Source organism: Mobula hypostoma, chromosome 8 (assembly GCF_963921235.1).
Source record: "Mobula hypostoma chromosome 8, sMobHyp1.1, whole genome shotgun sequence".
NCBI classification, from domain to species: Eukaryota; Metazoa; Chordata; class Chondrichthyes; order Myliobatiformes; family Myliobatidae; genus Mobula; species Mobula hypostoma.
In genome coordinates this window covers 20,670,791-20,688,941 of record NC_086104.1, presented here as the reverse complement: position 1 = coordinate 20,688,941, position 18,151 = coordinate 20,670,791, and the positions used below count along the sequence as shown (strand labels likewise).

General features: G+C 39.5%; 1 protein-coding gene across 5 annotated transcripts in view; it reads left to right on the top strand.

Moving 5' to 3' along the window:
- The window catches only part of birc6 (baculoviral IAP repeat containing 6), a 279,832-nt gene that overhangs the window by 241,715 nt on the left and 19,966 nt on the right, over positions 1 to 18,151 (top strand). For all 5 annotated transcript variants that reach the window (XM_063055540.1, XM_063055544.1, XM_063055543.1 and 2 more), the window contains 3 exons: positions 12,643 to 12,853; positions 13,553 to 13,698; positions 16,610 to 16,720. In XM_063055540.1, the coding sequence (XP_062911610.1) occupies positions 12,643 to 12,853; positions 13,553 to 13,698; positions 16,610 to 16,720 (468 nt within the window). The remainder of the gene's footprint in view (positions 1 to 12,642; positions 12,854 to 13,552; positions 13,699 to 16,609; positions 16,721 to 18,151) is intronic.

Genomic DNA, 18,151 nt, shown 5'->3' with positions numbered 1-18,151 from the left:
CTTTATTCCCTCTACCAAAGTGCATAACCACAAATAACCACACACTACCCTACACTACATTCCTTCTGCCATTTTTTTTGCCCATTGTCCCAATCTGTCCAAGTCCTCCTGCAGATTCCCTGCTTCTGCAACACAACCTGCCCTTCCACTTTCTTTATCATCTGCAAACCTGGCCACAAAGCCATCAATTCAGTCATCCAAATCATTGACATATAATGTAAAAAAAAAAGTGGTCCCAACATCAACTCCTGCGTAATACAACTAATCACTGACAGTCAACCAGAATAAGTCGTCTTTATTCTGTCTACCTCCTAAAAGTCAGCCAATACTCTGTCCATGCTAGTATCTTTTATTTAATACCATGGGCTCTTACCTTGTTAAGAAGCCTCATATATGGCATCTTGTCAAAGGCCTTCAGAAAATCCGAGTAATTAACATCCACTGAGTCTCCTTTGTCTATTCTGTTTGCTATTTTGTCAAAGAATTCCAACAGATTTGTGAGACAAGATTTTCCCTTAAGGAAACCATGCTGACTTTGGCCTACTTTACCATGTGCCTACAAGTACCCTGAAACCTCCTCCTTAATAATGGACTCACAAATCTTCCCAACTGCTGAAGTCAGACTAACTGGCCAATAATTTTCTTTCTTCTTCCTCCCTTCTCAAGGAGTGGGGTGACATTTGCAATTTTCCAGTCCTCTGGAATCATCCGAAAATCTAATGATTCTTGAAAAATCATTACTAATGCCTCCACAATCCCCTCAGCTACCTTTTTACGAACCCTGGGGTGTAGTCTATCTGGTTCAGGTAGCTTATCTACCTTCAGACCTTTCAGCTTCCCAACCACATTTTCCATAGTAATAGCAACTGCACTCACTTCTGCTGCTTGATACTCTAGAATTTCGGGCATAATGCTAGTGGCTTCCATAGTGAAGACTGATGCAAAATACTTCGTAAGTTCCTCTGCCACTTCTTTGTCCCCTCTTCTGACCTCTCTTGTTTTTCTTTTTGCTGAAGATAGTTCTTTCTGACCTTGGCGGTATATTTTGGGTGCAGAATGAAGTTGGATCTGATGAGATGCCTCCCTGATGGTATTGCGTGATGGATGAAAATCTAACTTGTACTTCTCAGCATTGAGGATTCCATCAACTCTTTCCAAATCACCAGCTCCATATGTAGAAATGCAGCCCCAAATCTGCCGGGAATCCCCACCGTACTTCACTGTTGGCTATCCAGCTCTTCTATAGACAAACTGCTTCCTATTTGAGCCAAAACATCCATTTCTTTTTTATTCAGCACCCTAGTCTTTGTGGCATAGGCGAGCGTCTTCGCTTTTATTTCCAGGTTGGAAGAATGGCTTTTTGGCAGCAACTGCTCTATGAAGAGCACTTGACGAGACCTACCTGGACTGTAGAGGGGCGAAATCGGGTTTCTGTGAGTTCAGAGCTGATAGCAGCGCTGGACTACTTCTGATTTAGAAGGGATATCAGTTTGATATATCTCTCGTCTGCTGCACTCAGTTTTTGTGTCCTCAATCTTGCCAGTTTCTTTGCTTCTTCAGAAGAGCCTGGATTCCTGTCTGCCATGAAATTTCTGCTTGGGACAGACCATGCTGATGAAGGATGACCACCTTGTGTTTTTTTGCCATGCTCAGTCTTGCCATAGTGTATGAATTAGTCATTTGAAGGTTAAGCTATCACATCTGCCACACCCTCATCTTTCAGTTTGGTTGTCCTTTGGCTAGTTTGATTCCTTCCACACCCATTTCTGTTTGAGTTGATCAATTTAATTTATTCAACTTATATGTATGTGATTGATCATCTGAACCTGTTTGTTACCTTTGTTTAATCATGGACTGGGTTGTATACCTACAAAGTAATCAAGTTTTATTTGAAAAGTGGTATATTGCTGATTATGTTACTTTCCTTAACAAAAAAATTCTCGAGTAGCAATTAATTTTTTGGAAAATGGATGTTTGGAAATACAAAATTTGCTCTTTTCTACACAATGATGCAGAAGACAAACAATAGATGCCTAAAACAAATTTGTAGTAAAATTTTAGGGTGCCTTAGACTGTACCTAGTGTGTCTTAGTACTGTATTGCAATTTCATGACTTTTGCTGGTGATATTAAATCTGATTCTGATCAGGGAGACTGCTAGGTACCCTGAAATGCCACATCTCTGCCATAACTTCCATCCTGCCTACTCCTGTTATACCTCTAATTTCCCAAGCTTAAGTTCCAGCCTGCACCTGTTCCTGCCTAAACCTGTTGAGCCAAAGCCTGGTCACTCAAACACCGAGATAACATTCCAACAATGGCTGCTTCGCTTACACCTTTTTTTTGGAAACCTATTGAAAAATTCTCAAAGGTCCTGGGGTCTCTATAAACCTTGCACTGCCTCACCAAAGATTGGCTTCTCATAACATTGGCAGTCTGCTGGAAATTATTAGTATTAAAGTTGTCATCAATTGTAGAGAATGTTCTCTTGCACTTATTACCTAGGTGCTTCAATGGAAATCAAACACTGGAGTTACAAGTTGGCATTCAGTTTTACTGAGAGCAGAGACCTTGTGTTTGATGGGAAAATACAAATTAAGTGGTAGAAACTCAAAGGATCTCTTCGGTATTATGTTCGCCTCTCTTCATCATGTCTGATAGTGATGAATTAGTGTTTAGATTTTCATTATACAGAAGTTTTGGCAGGGTAGCTAATTAATTTGTACTGAAGATGTTAAATGGTTTGGAAAAAGAATTTAGTGCTGCTCAGTACTATCCATTTAATGGGCCATTAGGTGCAGCTATTCTTGGAGTGAATGTTTCAGTGTATTAAGGGAAGAGAATTGGGATTATCAAGGAACATTAAATTATTCTTTGCCACTCCTGAATCTGAAGAATGTGCAAATAAAGAATGAGGAACTCTACCGTGCTATGAGCAATTAATTCCATGAGTTTTCCTATGGTTTTGATGTTATTCTACAGCTATCCATGTGCAATGCCATACAGTATGCTCATGTGCAAGTGAGTTTAGGGATATAATTCTGCATGGAATATGGTAGTAACCTGTAAGTTCTGTGGTCCTCAAACAATTAATCCCCCTTTAGTCAACCAAACCTAAGTGTTAAATTTATTTTTGTTTTTACATTCTTGTTAATTTAAAAGGGTCCCAAAGCTTGCTCGAAGATGTGGAGATGAGGGACTGCATGTGCTGGGGTCCGGAGCAGAAACAAACTGCTGGAGGAGCACAGCGGGTTAGGCAGCATGTGAAGATGGAAGTGGACAGTTGATGTCCCAGGTTGACATATTTCCATTTCCCTCTACAAATGCTGTCTGACTTGCAGAGTTTCTTAAGCCAATTTGTTCTTTTAGATATGCATATTGGTATTGGGAAGTAAACTAGGAGATGCATTCTGTGGTGAACAGGGTGGCTCAGTGGCAATGGGGAAATAACAATAATAAGCAGTGCATTGTCATTTCACATTCACTCTTTCTGATCCAAAAGAAAAATATTTAGATGTGACAGTATTCCTGAATCCCTTGGAAAGACATGGCATTAGGTTTGCAGTCATTGAATACAACAGAATAGGAGAGAATTCTAACTAATACAAAACTAAACCTGATTGGGCAACTGTAAGAAAAGGCAGATAAGGTGTATTGGTTAGCACAATGCTTTCCAGTACAGGTGACCAGGGTTCAATTCCCGTCACTGCCTGTTAGGTGTTTGTAAGTTCTCCCCATGACTATGTGGGTTGCCTCCCACAGTCCAAAGATGAATCGGTTGGTAGGTTAATTGATCAGTGTAAATTGTCCGGTGATTAGATTAAAATCACGGTTGCTTGACGATGTGGCTGGAAGGGCCTATTCTGTGCTTGTATCTCAATAAAATAAAAATAAATAATTTTTATGAAATCCAAATTCCAACCTGTTGTTTTTTGGAAGTAAATCAGCATGGGGTTTCCAGGAGAGATTGAAGCCTGTCTGAGAAGGTAGACTTGCTTATCAACTACAGCAGACTGCTGAAACAGCTGCTTTGAGTGGGTGGGCAGTGAACTCGCATTCTGTGAATCATTTTGTTACGTAATCCTGAGAACTCTTATACCGCAGCTGGGAGCTTCAATTCACTCTCAATTTAAATGTGTTTATAAGGATCCTATCAAGGTATTTGGATGTCCCATATTTTCCATCATTAAGAATGATGATGATATTTGCATATCAGGTTGTGGGTCACAATTTGCACGCTTTAGTATTTAATTTCCATCTCCCTTCCTCCCTTCCATTATCCCTAAGATACTGTCACTGTAGCTGCTTCTGATTTTAAGCATCCAAGATTTTTAAGCTTTCTTAGTTGTACTCAGCAAGCAAACAGTAGGTTTTCTATTGGACTGAAGTTATCAATTTCCAAGGTATGAAGGAAAGCTTTTTTTTTACTGTGATCATCGTTAAGCAACAAAGGTGCCTGTAAAGCCTCAAATGTTCCATACAAGGTTGAGATGAGATTAGCTTTATTTGTCAAATGTGCTTTAAAACATATATCGAAACTGTGTTGTTTACTTCAAACCAAACCAGCAAGGGTTGTGTCAAGTAACCTGCAAATGTTGTCATGCCTCCGGCACTAACATAGCATGCCCAAAACTCTAACGCTAATTGTACAACTTTGGAATGTCGAAGGAAACCCACACGGTTATGAGGAAGAATGTATAAACTCCTTACAGACAGTAGCGGGAATTGAACCCTGATCTTATAACTGATGCTGCTAACTGCTATGCTACTGTAGTGTATTGGTTTAATGCCCAGTGTAGCATCTGCTTATGATGTCCAGAAATAATTTAAATAACTGGTTTAGAAGTAGATGCTGGCAAAAATATGCAGAATTAATTAGCAGTTTATTCAGATTATTAAAAGAGGATGGTTGTGCACTGATGCACTACAATTTAAACAGAAATACGCTGTCCTTTTCAAATGAGTTAAATTGAGCATTAATTTTAGAATGCAGTAGAAGCAAATAATCGATATGGTTGTTGTATTGTCTTGTCACTGTTGTGTGCAAATGGTTTGGTATTTCAAAGGGCAACTTTCAATCCTTATATAGAGGATATCGGCCTGGAAACAGCATTTTAGAATTTTGTAGAGTGGTGCTGGTCACATTAAGATATAATGTCAGAGAAATGTATACAATATACCTCCTGAAATGCTTTTTCTTCACAAACATCCATGAAAACAGAGAAGTGCCCCAAAGAATGAACGGCAGTTAAATGTGAGAACCCCAAAGTCCCCCCAGCAACCCCCCCATGCATAAGCGGCAGCAAGCAATGATCCCCCTCCCCCCACCAGCAAAAAAAATATGCATCGGTACCATCACTGAGCCCAAGCGTGTGTGTTTAGCAGTAGCAAAGACATAGGCCAAAGTTACCCCAAAGGCTTCACATTTCATCTGAAATTCAACAAACCACAGGTTTTCTCTCTCCCCCTGCTAGGGAGAAGGTTGATGACCCCATTTTCACAGCGAGTGGGAGACATAACAACCTGCTGGTTTACAATGTTAAAAGTCAGTTTCGTGGCTTTTTTTTCGAGCTCTGTGTCCAAAGATCACAAAGACCTCGGGTCTTCGGGCCCCACAGTGAAAGATTTTTCTGGCCTCCCTGACGACACACGAGTCTCCTGCCATGACACCGACCCTCGATCCGCCCGTCTCCGGAGCCCTGAGATCTTAGGCTTCTGAACACGATTGAGATTTTCAGGCCAAACCCTTGGCAAGTCGAATAATGGCCAGTCGTGGAACCCTGAGAATGAGTCCTATTCCCGCAAAGAACTGAAGCCTGTGTGTAAATCCAGGTCAAGGTCTTCAAAAGAACTCTGAAAGGGAAAAATAAAGATATTAAAGGTGGAAGTAGAGCTGTTTCCAAAGATGCAGGCAAAGGAGTCGCCGTTAGGTGCCATCATCCCTAATTTTGGGGCAATTAGTACAGGCTTTAAAGTAAGGGGTGGGAAGTTCAAGGGGGATATTAGAGGAAGGTTTTTTACTCAGAGAGTGGTTGGTGCGTGGAATGCACTGCCTGAGTCAGTGGTGGAGGCAGATACACTAGTGAAGTTTAAGAGACTACTAGACAGGTATATGGAGGAATTTAAGGTGGGGGCTTATATGGGAGGCAGGGTTTGAGGGTCAGCACAACATTGTGGGCCGAAGAACCTGTACTGTGCTGTACTATTCTATGTTCTATGAATCAAAGGGCAAAAATTTTCCAGAAAATCGTAAGGATAGAAATAAATTTTAATCTGCTTTCATGAAAAAAATCAATGTAAGAGAAATTTCAGTTCCACATAGAACTAGCATGGCGCTATGGAGCCATGAACCAAGATGGCAGCTTAACATGGAGGCTCTGTACAACCTTGCACTAAACAACTTTAAAACCCTAAGTTAACAATACCAACTGAACTCGGACCATGTCAAAAATAACTACAAGCAAGGACTGTGATATTTTCACCCGAAGACACGGCTCCCAAAAACCGAAAATGAACACTGTCGACAGAGAAAGACGAGGAAGCTACTCGTAACATGGCAGAGCTAACGGCAGTGCTAGCTGAACTAAAGTTATTTCGCTCTGAGTTTGGATCCAAACTGGACAGTATAGATGACGACCTGGGTAAGATGGCCAGCTCTGTCGCTGCCTTGGAAATCAATATGTCGGAGGTGAAACGAAATGTTGCTTCTAATACCACACCGATGGAAGAGGCTGAAAACCGAATAATGACGGCAGAGGAGCACTTGGAAAAGAACAAGACTGAACTAACCAACGCCATGAAATGAATTGGCTACCTGGAATCCAAGACTGAAGACCTGGAGAATTGGAGTGGAAGGAAAAACTTGCCGTTGTTCGGCCTCCGGGAGGGCGCTGAGGGAAACCAACCACTGCTGGAGTTCACTCAAAATATGCTGCCGCGCTGGCTGGAGCTGGGCACTGACAGATCCTTCATTCTAGAAAGAGTTCACCGAGCTCTAGCACCGCCGAAACCAAACCAGAACAGAGCGGTTCTCATTCGGTTCCTGAAATTTCAAGACCGGGAGTTTGTTTTCCACTCCACTAAACAGCATAATATCACGTATGAGGGAAACAAGCTTTTCTTCGCTCAGGACCTCTCAGCTGAGACCATGTGACAGTGAAATGAATTCAACACAGTCAGAAGAGTGTTTGTCGGAAAAGGAACTTTCCGCAGATTTCAACATAATCCATGTAAGATGAGGGTCCTTCACAGTGGGAAAATACACCTGGTTTCATCACCAAAAGAGGCAGAAGATTTCCATTGATGACACACCTAAGGGGTCTGATTAAGGCAGTAGTGAGATTTGTTTACTTCCGTACCCATGAGAGTCAGCTGATACTAACTGCTCAACAGGTATAAGCCCACACTGAGTCCCAGAAGACATCTTTTTTTTCTCTTTTTTTCTTTTCCTAGAACTGCCACTTTAGCCTCTTTTATTCAATTCTTGAAAAGATACTGTATTTAAGAGGTTTATGCCACCAAAATACCTTTATTTTGCCTATTTTTACTATATATAACATTTTTGTTTGTTGAAACCGTAATTCTATTGAGATGGAACTCCATGGACCTGAATGAACATTTATAATAGGCAGTACTGGCATACAGTTCAGTGGCTACTTTGATTTTATTTTTATGCTGAGTGGGTTGAGTATATAACGTTCAAGATATAAGGTGCATGGTTGATGGACACCACTAGTTGCCTATGGAGTTAGGTTCACATAGTTTAGCTGCTCCTCCATAGAGTGGATCAGCAAAAGCCCTATAGTTTTTTGTTTTGAGTAAGGGATGGGGAATTCAAGAGTTCAAATGTCTATATTTGTAAATGTATATGTTTTTTGTTTTTCTTTATGTATGTCGTGCACCCAACACAGTAGTAATATTTCTTGCTCCTGTTCCTGATATAATTGACATGTACTATATATGGAACAAACGAGCACTCAGAATATCTTTAATATAAAAGTCACAAGCTGGAATGTTAGGGGACTAAAGAATTTAACCAAATTGAAACAGGTTATAAATAGGATCAAACAGCTTAAATCCAAAATAGTTTTTCTTCAAGAAACCCATCTGACAGTCTCAGATATTAAATTGGTAAGGAATAGATGGCCTGGCCAAGTAATATATCCAACATACAACAACTATGCTGGAGGTGTATTTATTCTTATTCATAGAACGATACCATTTCAAACTATGAAAACAATCCAAGACTCAGCGGGAAGGTATGTTATTACACAAGGTAATATCCTCTCTTTCACATTAAACCTAGTCAGTATATATGGCCCAAATGAGGATAATCCTAAATTTTTTGAAGATTTTTTCCTTACTGTGTCCACTTTACGAGGCTTTTATATCATTGGAGGAGACTTTAATTGCACTTTAAACCCAGCAATGGATCGCTCTGAAGGCTGTGATACCTATAAGGCACAAACTAGAAAATTATTAAAACAATACATTGTGGATATAAATTTGGTTGAAGTATGGAGAGAACAAAACCCTGGCAAAATAGAATACTCTTGTCATTCAACTACATGTAAATCTCATTCCCATATTGATTATTTTCTTGTTTCAAGAGAGCTCTTACCAAAGGTTAAAAGTTGCTGGTATGATAGCATAGCAATAAGCGGCCATGCTGCTATTTCATTAAGTATTCATATAAAGAAATTTATTCACAGTCCCCCTAACTGGCGATTTCAGGTGAGATGGCTACAAAACCCAGACTTTGTTAAATTTGTGGGATCTACAATAGACAGTTATTTTGAGTTAAATACAGATCAAATTAGTGCCAGCACGAGATGGGAGGCGTTCAAGGCATATATTAGAGGAGAAATCATTAGTTATACAAGCTTCAAGGCCAAACAACAAAAAATAGAGATGGAAACTTTGAAGAAACAAATTAAACCTTTAGAGATAGAACTAAATGAAAGGGATGATCCAACAAAACAAAGAGATCTGCTACTTTTGAGAGCCAAATATAATCAATTATCTGCTGATAAAGCTGCAAAAAGTTTAATGTGGCTGAAGCAATCTTATTATGATCAAGGAGAAAAAGCTAGGAAACTCTTGGCATGGAGAATTAAAAAAAAGTCTGATAGAGCAATTAACAGTACAGTAGCCTCTTCAGGAAGCCTAACAGTAGACCCATTGGAAATTAATAAGTTTTAGAGAATTTTATGAACATTTATATAGATCAGCATGCCCCCAAACCTCAGAAGAATGGGACACATTTCTTGATCAGTTTCAATTCCAGACACCGACAGAAAATGCAAAAAAGGAGTTAGATAGAGGTGTAACAATTGAAGAGATATCACAGGCTATCCAGAATATTAACAGTGGTAAAGCACCAGGGCCTGATGGCCTACCAATTGAATTCCACGAAACATTTCATGAAAAATTACTAGTCCCTCTCTTAAATATGTATGGCGAATCTTATGGGAATGGAACTCTCCCACCCTCTTTAAGGTTGGCAATGATAACGCTGATTTGAAACTAGGCAAACTGCCTACAGAATGTTTTTCATTTAGACCGATAAGTCTAATTGGATCGGACACAAAAATACTTTGTAAAGCTTCAGCAAGAAGATTAGATCTTTATATCCCACATCTAGTTCATAATGATCAGAATGGTTTTGTGCAAAAATGCCAAGGTCCCATAATATTAGAAGAGTTCTTAACATAATTCATGAAAAATTTGATGCTAATGATACAGCAGTATTATCACTGGATGCTCGGTAGGCCTTCGATAGAATACAATGGCCATATTTATTTAATGTATTGCCTAGATTTGGAAAGAACTTTCATAAATGGATTCAGATTTTATATACAAATCCAATAACTAGCGTCTTAACAAATAGTATAATTTCTAAACCAGTCATCTTGGAGCAATCTACTCACCAGGGATGTCCTTTGTCACCAATGTTGTTTATGCTGGCCATTAGAAACCCGGCTATGGCAATAAGGACACAGACAGGCCTGTCAGGCATCCAGCTAGGAGAACAGGAACATAGAATATCCTTGTATGCTGATGATGTGATTCTTTTTTTTAAACAAATTTATCCGTTAGTATTCCAAACTTAATGCAACAGATTGAATTGTTTGGGCAGTTCTCTGGTTATAACATTAACAACTCTAATCATCAATACTATTTTTGAACAAAGAAGAAAGATTGCACCCTGTCATAAAAACCCCATTTATAAATGCAAAGGAAGAATTTACCTACCTTGGTGTCAAAATTACCCTTGAAATTAAAACGATTGTCCCAACAAACTATGATCCACTAGTGGGCGAAGTGAAGGAGACGTTGGATCGATGGATAACAATGCCCATATCAATGATTGGCTGTATAAACATGATCAAAATGAATATATTATCAAAATTTCTATACCTTTATCAATCACTTCCTCTCCCATTACCAAAATAATTTTTTGATAAGCTTAATAGTATTATTAGTAAATTCATTTGGAATAATAAAAAATCTAGACTGAGACTTAGGCTGCTATATCTGCCTTATGAAAGGGGAGGGCTACGGCTCCCGAACCTGAAATGGTATTATTGGTCTGCTCAGTTGCGTTCTGCAATGTTTTCTTTCTCAATGGAAGCCCTTCCAGCCTGGGTGAAAATTGAACAGGCATCAGTACCAAACCTCCCATTAAAGCTCTATCTATACTCTGCAGACCCAAGAAATCTGAAAAAAACAACCGAGAACCCTTTCCTCAAAAATACTATTGACATCTGGTATAAAGCACATCAGCATATTAAAGATACGCCTCCCATTTCTCACTTCTCCCCAATATGGGGCAATATATGCTTCAGGACAGGAAAAGCAGATGGTGTTTTCAGAATCTGGGCATACAAAGGTGTGCAGAAAATAGAGGACCTTTATATGAACGGTAATCTTATTACATTTGATCAATTGTGTTAGTCATACCATATTCCTAAAAAAACAACTTTTTTAAATCTTTGCAACCGAAACATTTCATACTATCAAAATATAAGCATTTAATATCTGAACCACCACTATCATATCTTGAAAATCTCACACTTCTAAACCTAAAGGGGAGGAGTCAGATTTCTTTATTCTATACAGCTTTGATGTCATATGATAAGGAGTCCACCATTGACAGGCCAGAGGCATGGAGACTGGATGTTCAAGAGGACATACAAGAAACTGAGTGGGAAATGGCATGTTTAAAAGCCCCAAAACAATCAATTAACACGAGAATGGAGCTATTACAATACAAATGGTTAATGAGAACTTATATTACCCCGGTCAAACTGAACTGTTGGTCCCCTGGCATCCCGGACACTTGTGTTAAACGTTTAGAAGAAAAAGTTACTCTGTTTCACTGTGTATGGGACTGTCCAAAATTTTAAAAATACTGGAAAACAGTTGTTCAGACTGTATCTGAGATTGTTGGAGTAAAGGTGCCTCACCAAGCAAGAATGTGTGTACTAGGCTATATCCAAAGAACTTTACTGTTAGTTCAAAACAGTCAATTTTAATTGACTTTGGACTCCTGCAGGCCAGGAGGATGATAGCTTTATCTTGGAGAAAAATGGATATACCTTCGATACATGTATGGGTGAAGGAGATGGCATCTTGTTTTGTATTGGAGAGACTGACTTACATAACCAGAGGAGAATTTGAAAATGTGTGGAAACCTTTACTGGAGTTTCTTGGACGTCAAGGTGCACAGTCATTTTGAAATAGCTGTGTGTTGTTGAGTGCTTCTACTGTTTTTTTTTCTGATGTGTTTTTATTTTATTTCTTTGTTAAATATGTGAAATGTTACTTCTTTTCCTTTGTGAAAAACATGAGGACATGTTTCACTATTTAGTTTAATTATTATTTATTTGTATATGTGAAATATATATAAAATTCAATAAAAATATTGTTTAAATAGAAAGAACTAGCATCAAATCATTTAGGTATGTTTTTGTGCTTTTTCATTTAAAAATACTTGGATCCTATTTTTTTTCTATGGACTAATCAGAGGTGGATGAGTTATCACAAGAGGTTTTCCCCAAAATGGTTGACTTTCAAAGTCTGAGTTCGTCCTGACTTTTGTACCTTTTGGTTCTTCCATTCTCAGAATAACAATGATTGAGAGCAGCACCAAGTATTTAGCTGTTAATTGTTTGACATGGAGAATACAGTATTTCAATATCAATTTTATATTTCCATCCCTGTTCCATTTCTACCATTTCAACTGATTGCCATTTGACAATGACCATGCAATATAAAGTAGCATCTTGCGTCACCACCCTCTGTCTGAACCCAGCTCAAGCCAAAGCAATAGAAGCTCTGATATTATGATTAAGTGCCTGTAAAGGGTTGGTTGTTCTTAACTTGGTTTCTAGTGGACTACAGAACTACATTTCAAACTTTTATCCAAATACCATATGCCAGAATATGGGAAATAATTGCTTTGGTCTAATTATGAGGGGATAAGAAAGACAATCCTTATTAGAATGGAAGACAGTAGAGCCGACAGAGTTCTGCATTTGCTCATTAATGAGCTGAATTAATTGTTTCTGGTGGTTTATTTTTACAAGTGTTACTGTGCCATTAATGTGGATTAATTATTGTTCCTTTTATTTCTTTACAGTGTTGGACATGGCTAGGCATGTTCCTCTATATCGAGCGCTGTTGGAGTTGCTGCGTGCCATTGCTTCATGCACTTCTCTTGTGCCCCTTCTGTTGCCTTTATCTGGTGATAACAGTGAGGAAGATGAGGAGCATTCAGAAACACAAACTTCTGTTGGCACTTTACTCGCAAAAATGAAAACTTGTGTGGATACATACACCAACAGATTAAGGTACGTATTGGCTGCAGATGATAACTACTTTGGCTCAAAGTGGGCCCTCTTGGATTGCAGGAAACCTAGAAATATTGTCTTTTGTACCCCAATCTAAAAAAAAATAGGTAGCATTTTAAAAAAGAAACTTTTTTAAAGAATGGAGGGGATCAATGGTGGTAAATTTAGCATAGCGGTTAGTACGACACTATCACAGCTCGGGGCAATCCAGAGTTCAGCTCCAACACCATTCTGTGAGGAGTGGCTATATGTCTTTCCTGTAGAAATTATGGGCTTTCCATGAGTGCTCTGTTTTCCTCCCACAATCCAGGCAGGTTAATTGCTCATTGTAATTCATCCTGTGATTAGGTAGGGTTAATCGGGGTTTTGAGGTTGCTGGGGTGTAGTAACTCAAAGGGCCGAAATGGCCTGCTCTGTGCGGTATCGCTAAATAAAATAAAATAAATTGATATTGATGCTAAAGGGAGATTGAACTGCCAGGTTCAATATGTACAACTCTATTTTCAGCTAATTTGTGCCGTTTTTCAGTGATTCTATTGTGTTTCTTCATAATTTCTGTGCTTGCCCACAAAAAAAAAGAATCTCAGGGTAGCATCTGGTGACATAGTATGTACTTTGATAATCCATTTACTTTGAGCTTTGAATTAGGCGAGCTTTTTTAAATAATGCCCTGTAAATGTTGCTTGCTCTTTCAAATAGATCAAAGAAGGATAAAAGTAAAGCAGGGTCTAAGACTGATACAGCAGAGGCAGAATCTGAGGGGCTAACGCTACTTGTCCCTGACATTCAGCAAACTGCAGAGATTGTGCAAGTGGCAACAACCAGCTTACGACAAGCAGTACAAGGTGAGCCCATCAACTTTATAATGTAATATCAAGAATTAGTCTTTGTCAAGGTTTTGAGAAAAGGTAATTTGAGAAGCAACAGAAATAATGTTGGAGGAACTCAGTAGGTCAGGCAAGGAAATAACAGTTACTATTTCGGGCCAAGACCTGAAAGACAACACCTCTGGATCATTTTGTTGAACCTTCTGTAAGGAGCCTATGATGAAATAATATTCAGTAAAGTATGGGGAACTAAAATTGCTTAGAGTACTTCTGTTGTGCTTTCACTAATTCATTTAATTATAGTAGGACTTCAAAATCACGTTTAATATCACTGGCATATGTCGTGAAATTTGATTTGTGCCAGCAGTACATTGCAATACACAATAATTAAAACTGTAATTTACAATAAGTATATAAATTACAGAAACTTAAGTAGTGCCACAGAGTGGGAAAATACTAAGGTAGTGTTCATGGCTTTATGATCTAGCTCCCTTGATATATGAGCCATCGTTTCTATCAACCTTCCCATTAATCCATTCCGTTTAAAGTCATAGAATCCTAGAGAAGTATAGCACAGAAACAGGCCCTTTTGCCCATCTAGTCTGTGTTGAGCCATTTACACTGTCTACTCCCATCAATCTGTACAGGGAATCATAGCCCTCCATACCCTTACCTTTCATGTACCTATCCAACTTCTCCTAAGCATTGGAATCCAGTTTGCGCCACTTGCAGTGGCAGCTGGTTTAACACTCTCATGACAATCTGAGAGAAGTTCCCCTCATGGTCCCCTTAAATTTTTTACATTTCATCCTTGACCCATGACCTCTGGTTGTAGTCCCACCCAACCGCAGTGGAAAAAGCCTGCTTGCATTTACCCTATCCATACCCCTCATAATTGTGTAAACCTCTATCAAATTTCCTCTCAATCTTTTGCGTTCCAAGGAATAAAGTCCTAGCTTATTCAATCTTTCCTTATAATTCAGGTTCTCCAGACCCAGCAACATCCTTTTAAGTTTTCTGTATACCCTTTCAACCTTATTTGCATTTTTCTTGTAGGTAGGTGACCAAAACTATATATGATACTCTAATTTAAGCCTCACCGAGTTTTATACATCTTCATAACATCCTCTCTCCTGTTCTCAGGGCTTTGATTTATGAAGGCCAAAGTGCCAAAAGCTTTCCTTAATGACCCTTTCAACCTGTGACGCCACTTTCAATGAATTATGGACCTGTTTTCCCAGGTCCCATTTTCTGCAAATTTGCAGGCTCTGCAAACTTTATCACATAATGCTGCTGATCCCATTCCCATGTTACAGGGCAGGATAGGGTTACATTCTTAGAAGAAGGTTAATATTGCAATTTTCTGTATTATGAAAGGAAGTGTCACAACTGAGCAAGGGCCTGTTACCTTCCAGTGTCTGCGTGCAGATCCCAATATGGTCTCTGGTGTAGAAATCATATTCAATATCCTTGTCACTTTCCTGACCCACGTGTGTTGAAGCGAAGTTATGACATCACTCTTAGATGCTGTACATCAGAGCACAAAGAAAATAAAAATCTACCTTTCGATCAAAAAATATCCTTGGTACATGTGACAATAATGAACTAAATTTAGTAAACTGCAGATACTGCAAACCTGAAATAAATGCAGAAAATGCTGGATATGATGCAGCATTCTTGGAAAAAGTTTCACACACAAAATGCTGGAGCACTCAGCAGGGGAAGCAGCATCTATGGAGAAGAATAAAGTGCCAATATTTCAGGTCAAAACCCTTCATCGGGACTGGATAGGAAGGAGTAAGAAACCAGAATAAAAAGGTGGTGGGAGGGGCAGGAGTACAAGCTGGAAGGTGATAAATGAAAGGAGGTGAGAGAAAAGGTAGGTGGGTGGGGAAGTGGAGTGAAGAGAGAAACTGGGAGGTGATAGGTGGAAAAGGTAAAGGGCTGAAGAAGAAGGAATCTGATAGGAAAGGAGAGTGGACCTTGGGGGGGTGGGGGGCACCAGAGGGAGATTATAGGCAGTTGAGGAAAAGAGAATGAGTAAGATGGGAGCCAGAATAGGAAACAGTAAAAGAGAGGATGGGGAGTTAGAAGTTAGAGAAATTGATGATCATGATGTTAGGTTGGAGGCTACCCAGGAAAAATGAGATGTGCTGTTCCAACCTGAGAGTGGCCTCCTCGTGGCTGTAGAGACAGCCATGGACTGGTACGTCAGAATGGGAATGGAGCGTGGAATTAAAATGGTTGACCATTGGGAAACGCTGCCTGTTGCAGGATTGAAGGCGCTTAACAAAGCGGTCCCCTAATCTGCGTCGGATCTCACTGAAGTAGAGGAGGTCGCACAAGGAGCACTGGATACAGTAGATGACCCTGAAGTGTTGCCTTACCTTGAAAGGCTGTTTGGGAGTCCTGAATGGTGGTGAGGGAGGGGGTGAATAGGCAGGTATAGCACTGCAGGGTAAGTACCAAGAAGGAGATCAGTGGGGAGGGGGATTCGTAGAAAGTGCAATCCTTTCACAAGGCAGAAACTGGGGGAGGGAAAGATGTATTTGGTGGTAGATCCTGTTGAAGATGCATGAAAAGCAACTATTAACTCTGGGTCTTTGACCCAAGACATTAGGGGTTTTGTTTACCCAAAGGTGCTGCGTGATCAAATGAGTGTTTCCTGTATTATCTCTTTGTGTCATCTGGGCTCATTCATTGTCACATGAGCTATCCATCGGATTATATGGAATTTACAACATAGAAAGGACTGCTTGTCCCACTGGTTTCTGCTCGTATTTGCACTCCATGTGAGCATTCCTTTATTTTTGAATAGAAAGATGTCTTTCCATTCTTTTCACTCATTCTACTGCCTTAAGCCATTGGGAAAGATTTTGGTCATGAATTAGATTTGCTGCAGTACTTAAATCTTGACCTCTATTTTCAGAAAAGAAAATAGCAGAATCGACAAAGAAAGCTATGATGAGGCAGAGACCTTCAGCAGTAACACGTTCTTTAGAGGAGAAGTATGTGGCTGCGATGAAAAAACTGCAATTTGGTAAGTTTAATTTAACATGCTTTGAAAAGTGATGTAGTGTTGTGCTTTGTATACTGAGACTGTCTGTGACATTCCTATAATAAATGGGTCAGTGAGCATAGCTGAATAACTAATCTTGTTGTATCCGTATTGACCCAATGGACAAAGGGATTCCATGACATATTAGAAGTCGTATCAGCATCTTTAGTTCAGAAAGAAAAGTATTCCATCTGTCTTTGGCTGTCTAGAAACTCAGTTAAAATTTTGCAAGTGTGGATGTCTGAACTGTCGGCAGCTTTTTTTTAAAAAGAGTGGCCTTTAGAGTGATGTCTTGTAGGCTTCTTTGAATATAGAATTTTTAGGAGAGGATGTTTCCATTAGTGCTAGTAGTACAGCTCCTGAATAGAAGGATGGTTCTTTAGAAAAAAGAGGAGGGATTTTTTTTTAGCTTGAGGATAGTGAATCTGTGGAATTCATTGGTCAAGTTACTGGGTGTATTTAAAGTAGAGGTTCAAAGTAAATTCAAAAGAGATATATTTAGAAGTTTTGTACATGGTCCGTAGAATGTTGCCGTGGTTCACCGGTGCTATCTTGACGGGTTGACGGGTTCTCCATTGGTAAGGGCAGCAAATGTCATCGGGAGTATTTATTTAGCGATACAGTACAGAATAGGCCCTTCCGGCCCTTCAAGTTGTGCTGCTCCAGCAAGCCCACAGCCCCGATTAACCATAACCTAATCACTGGACAATTTACAATGACCAGTTAACCTACCCAATACATTTTTGGACTGTGGGAGGAAGGCTGGAGAATCGGAATGAAAGGGAAAATAAATCAGCTATAATCGAATGGCAAAGCTGACTTGATGGGGCAAATGGCCTAATTCTGCTCCTGTGCCTTGTGGTCTTATTTTGTTATCCATATCAAGGTAGGCTTAACATAAGAGGACAAAAAATAATTGATTTATTTTTAGCATAAATGAGTTTTACTCATTTATATTTGCTAAATTGAATTTTAGTTTTTTTGTTCTTTGTAACCATATAACAACTACAGCACAGAAACAGCCCATCTCGGCCCTTGTAGTCCATGCCGAACTCTTACTATCACGTAGTCCCACCGACCTCCACTCAGCCCATAACCCTCCATTCCTTTCCTGTCCATATAGCTGTCCAGTTTAACTTTAAACGACAATATCGAACCTGCCTCAACCACTTCTGCTGGAAGCTTGTTCCACACAGCCACCATTCTCTGAGTAAAGAAATTCCCCCTCATGTTACCCCTAAACTTTTGCCCTGTAACTCTCAACTCATGTCCTCTTGTTTGAATCGCCCCCACTCTCAATGGAAAAAGCCTATCCACGTCAATTCCATTTATCCCTCTCATAATCTTAAATACCTCTATCAAGTCCCCCCTCAACCTTCTACACTCCAAAGAATAAAGACCCAACTTGTTCAA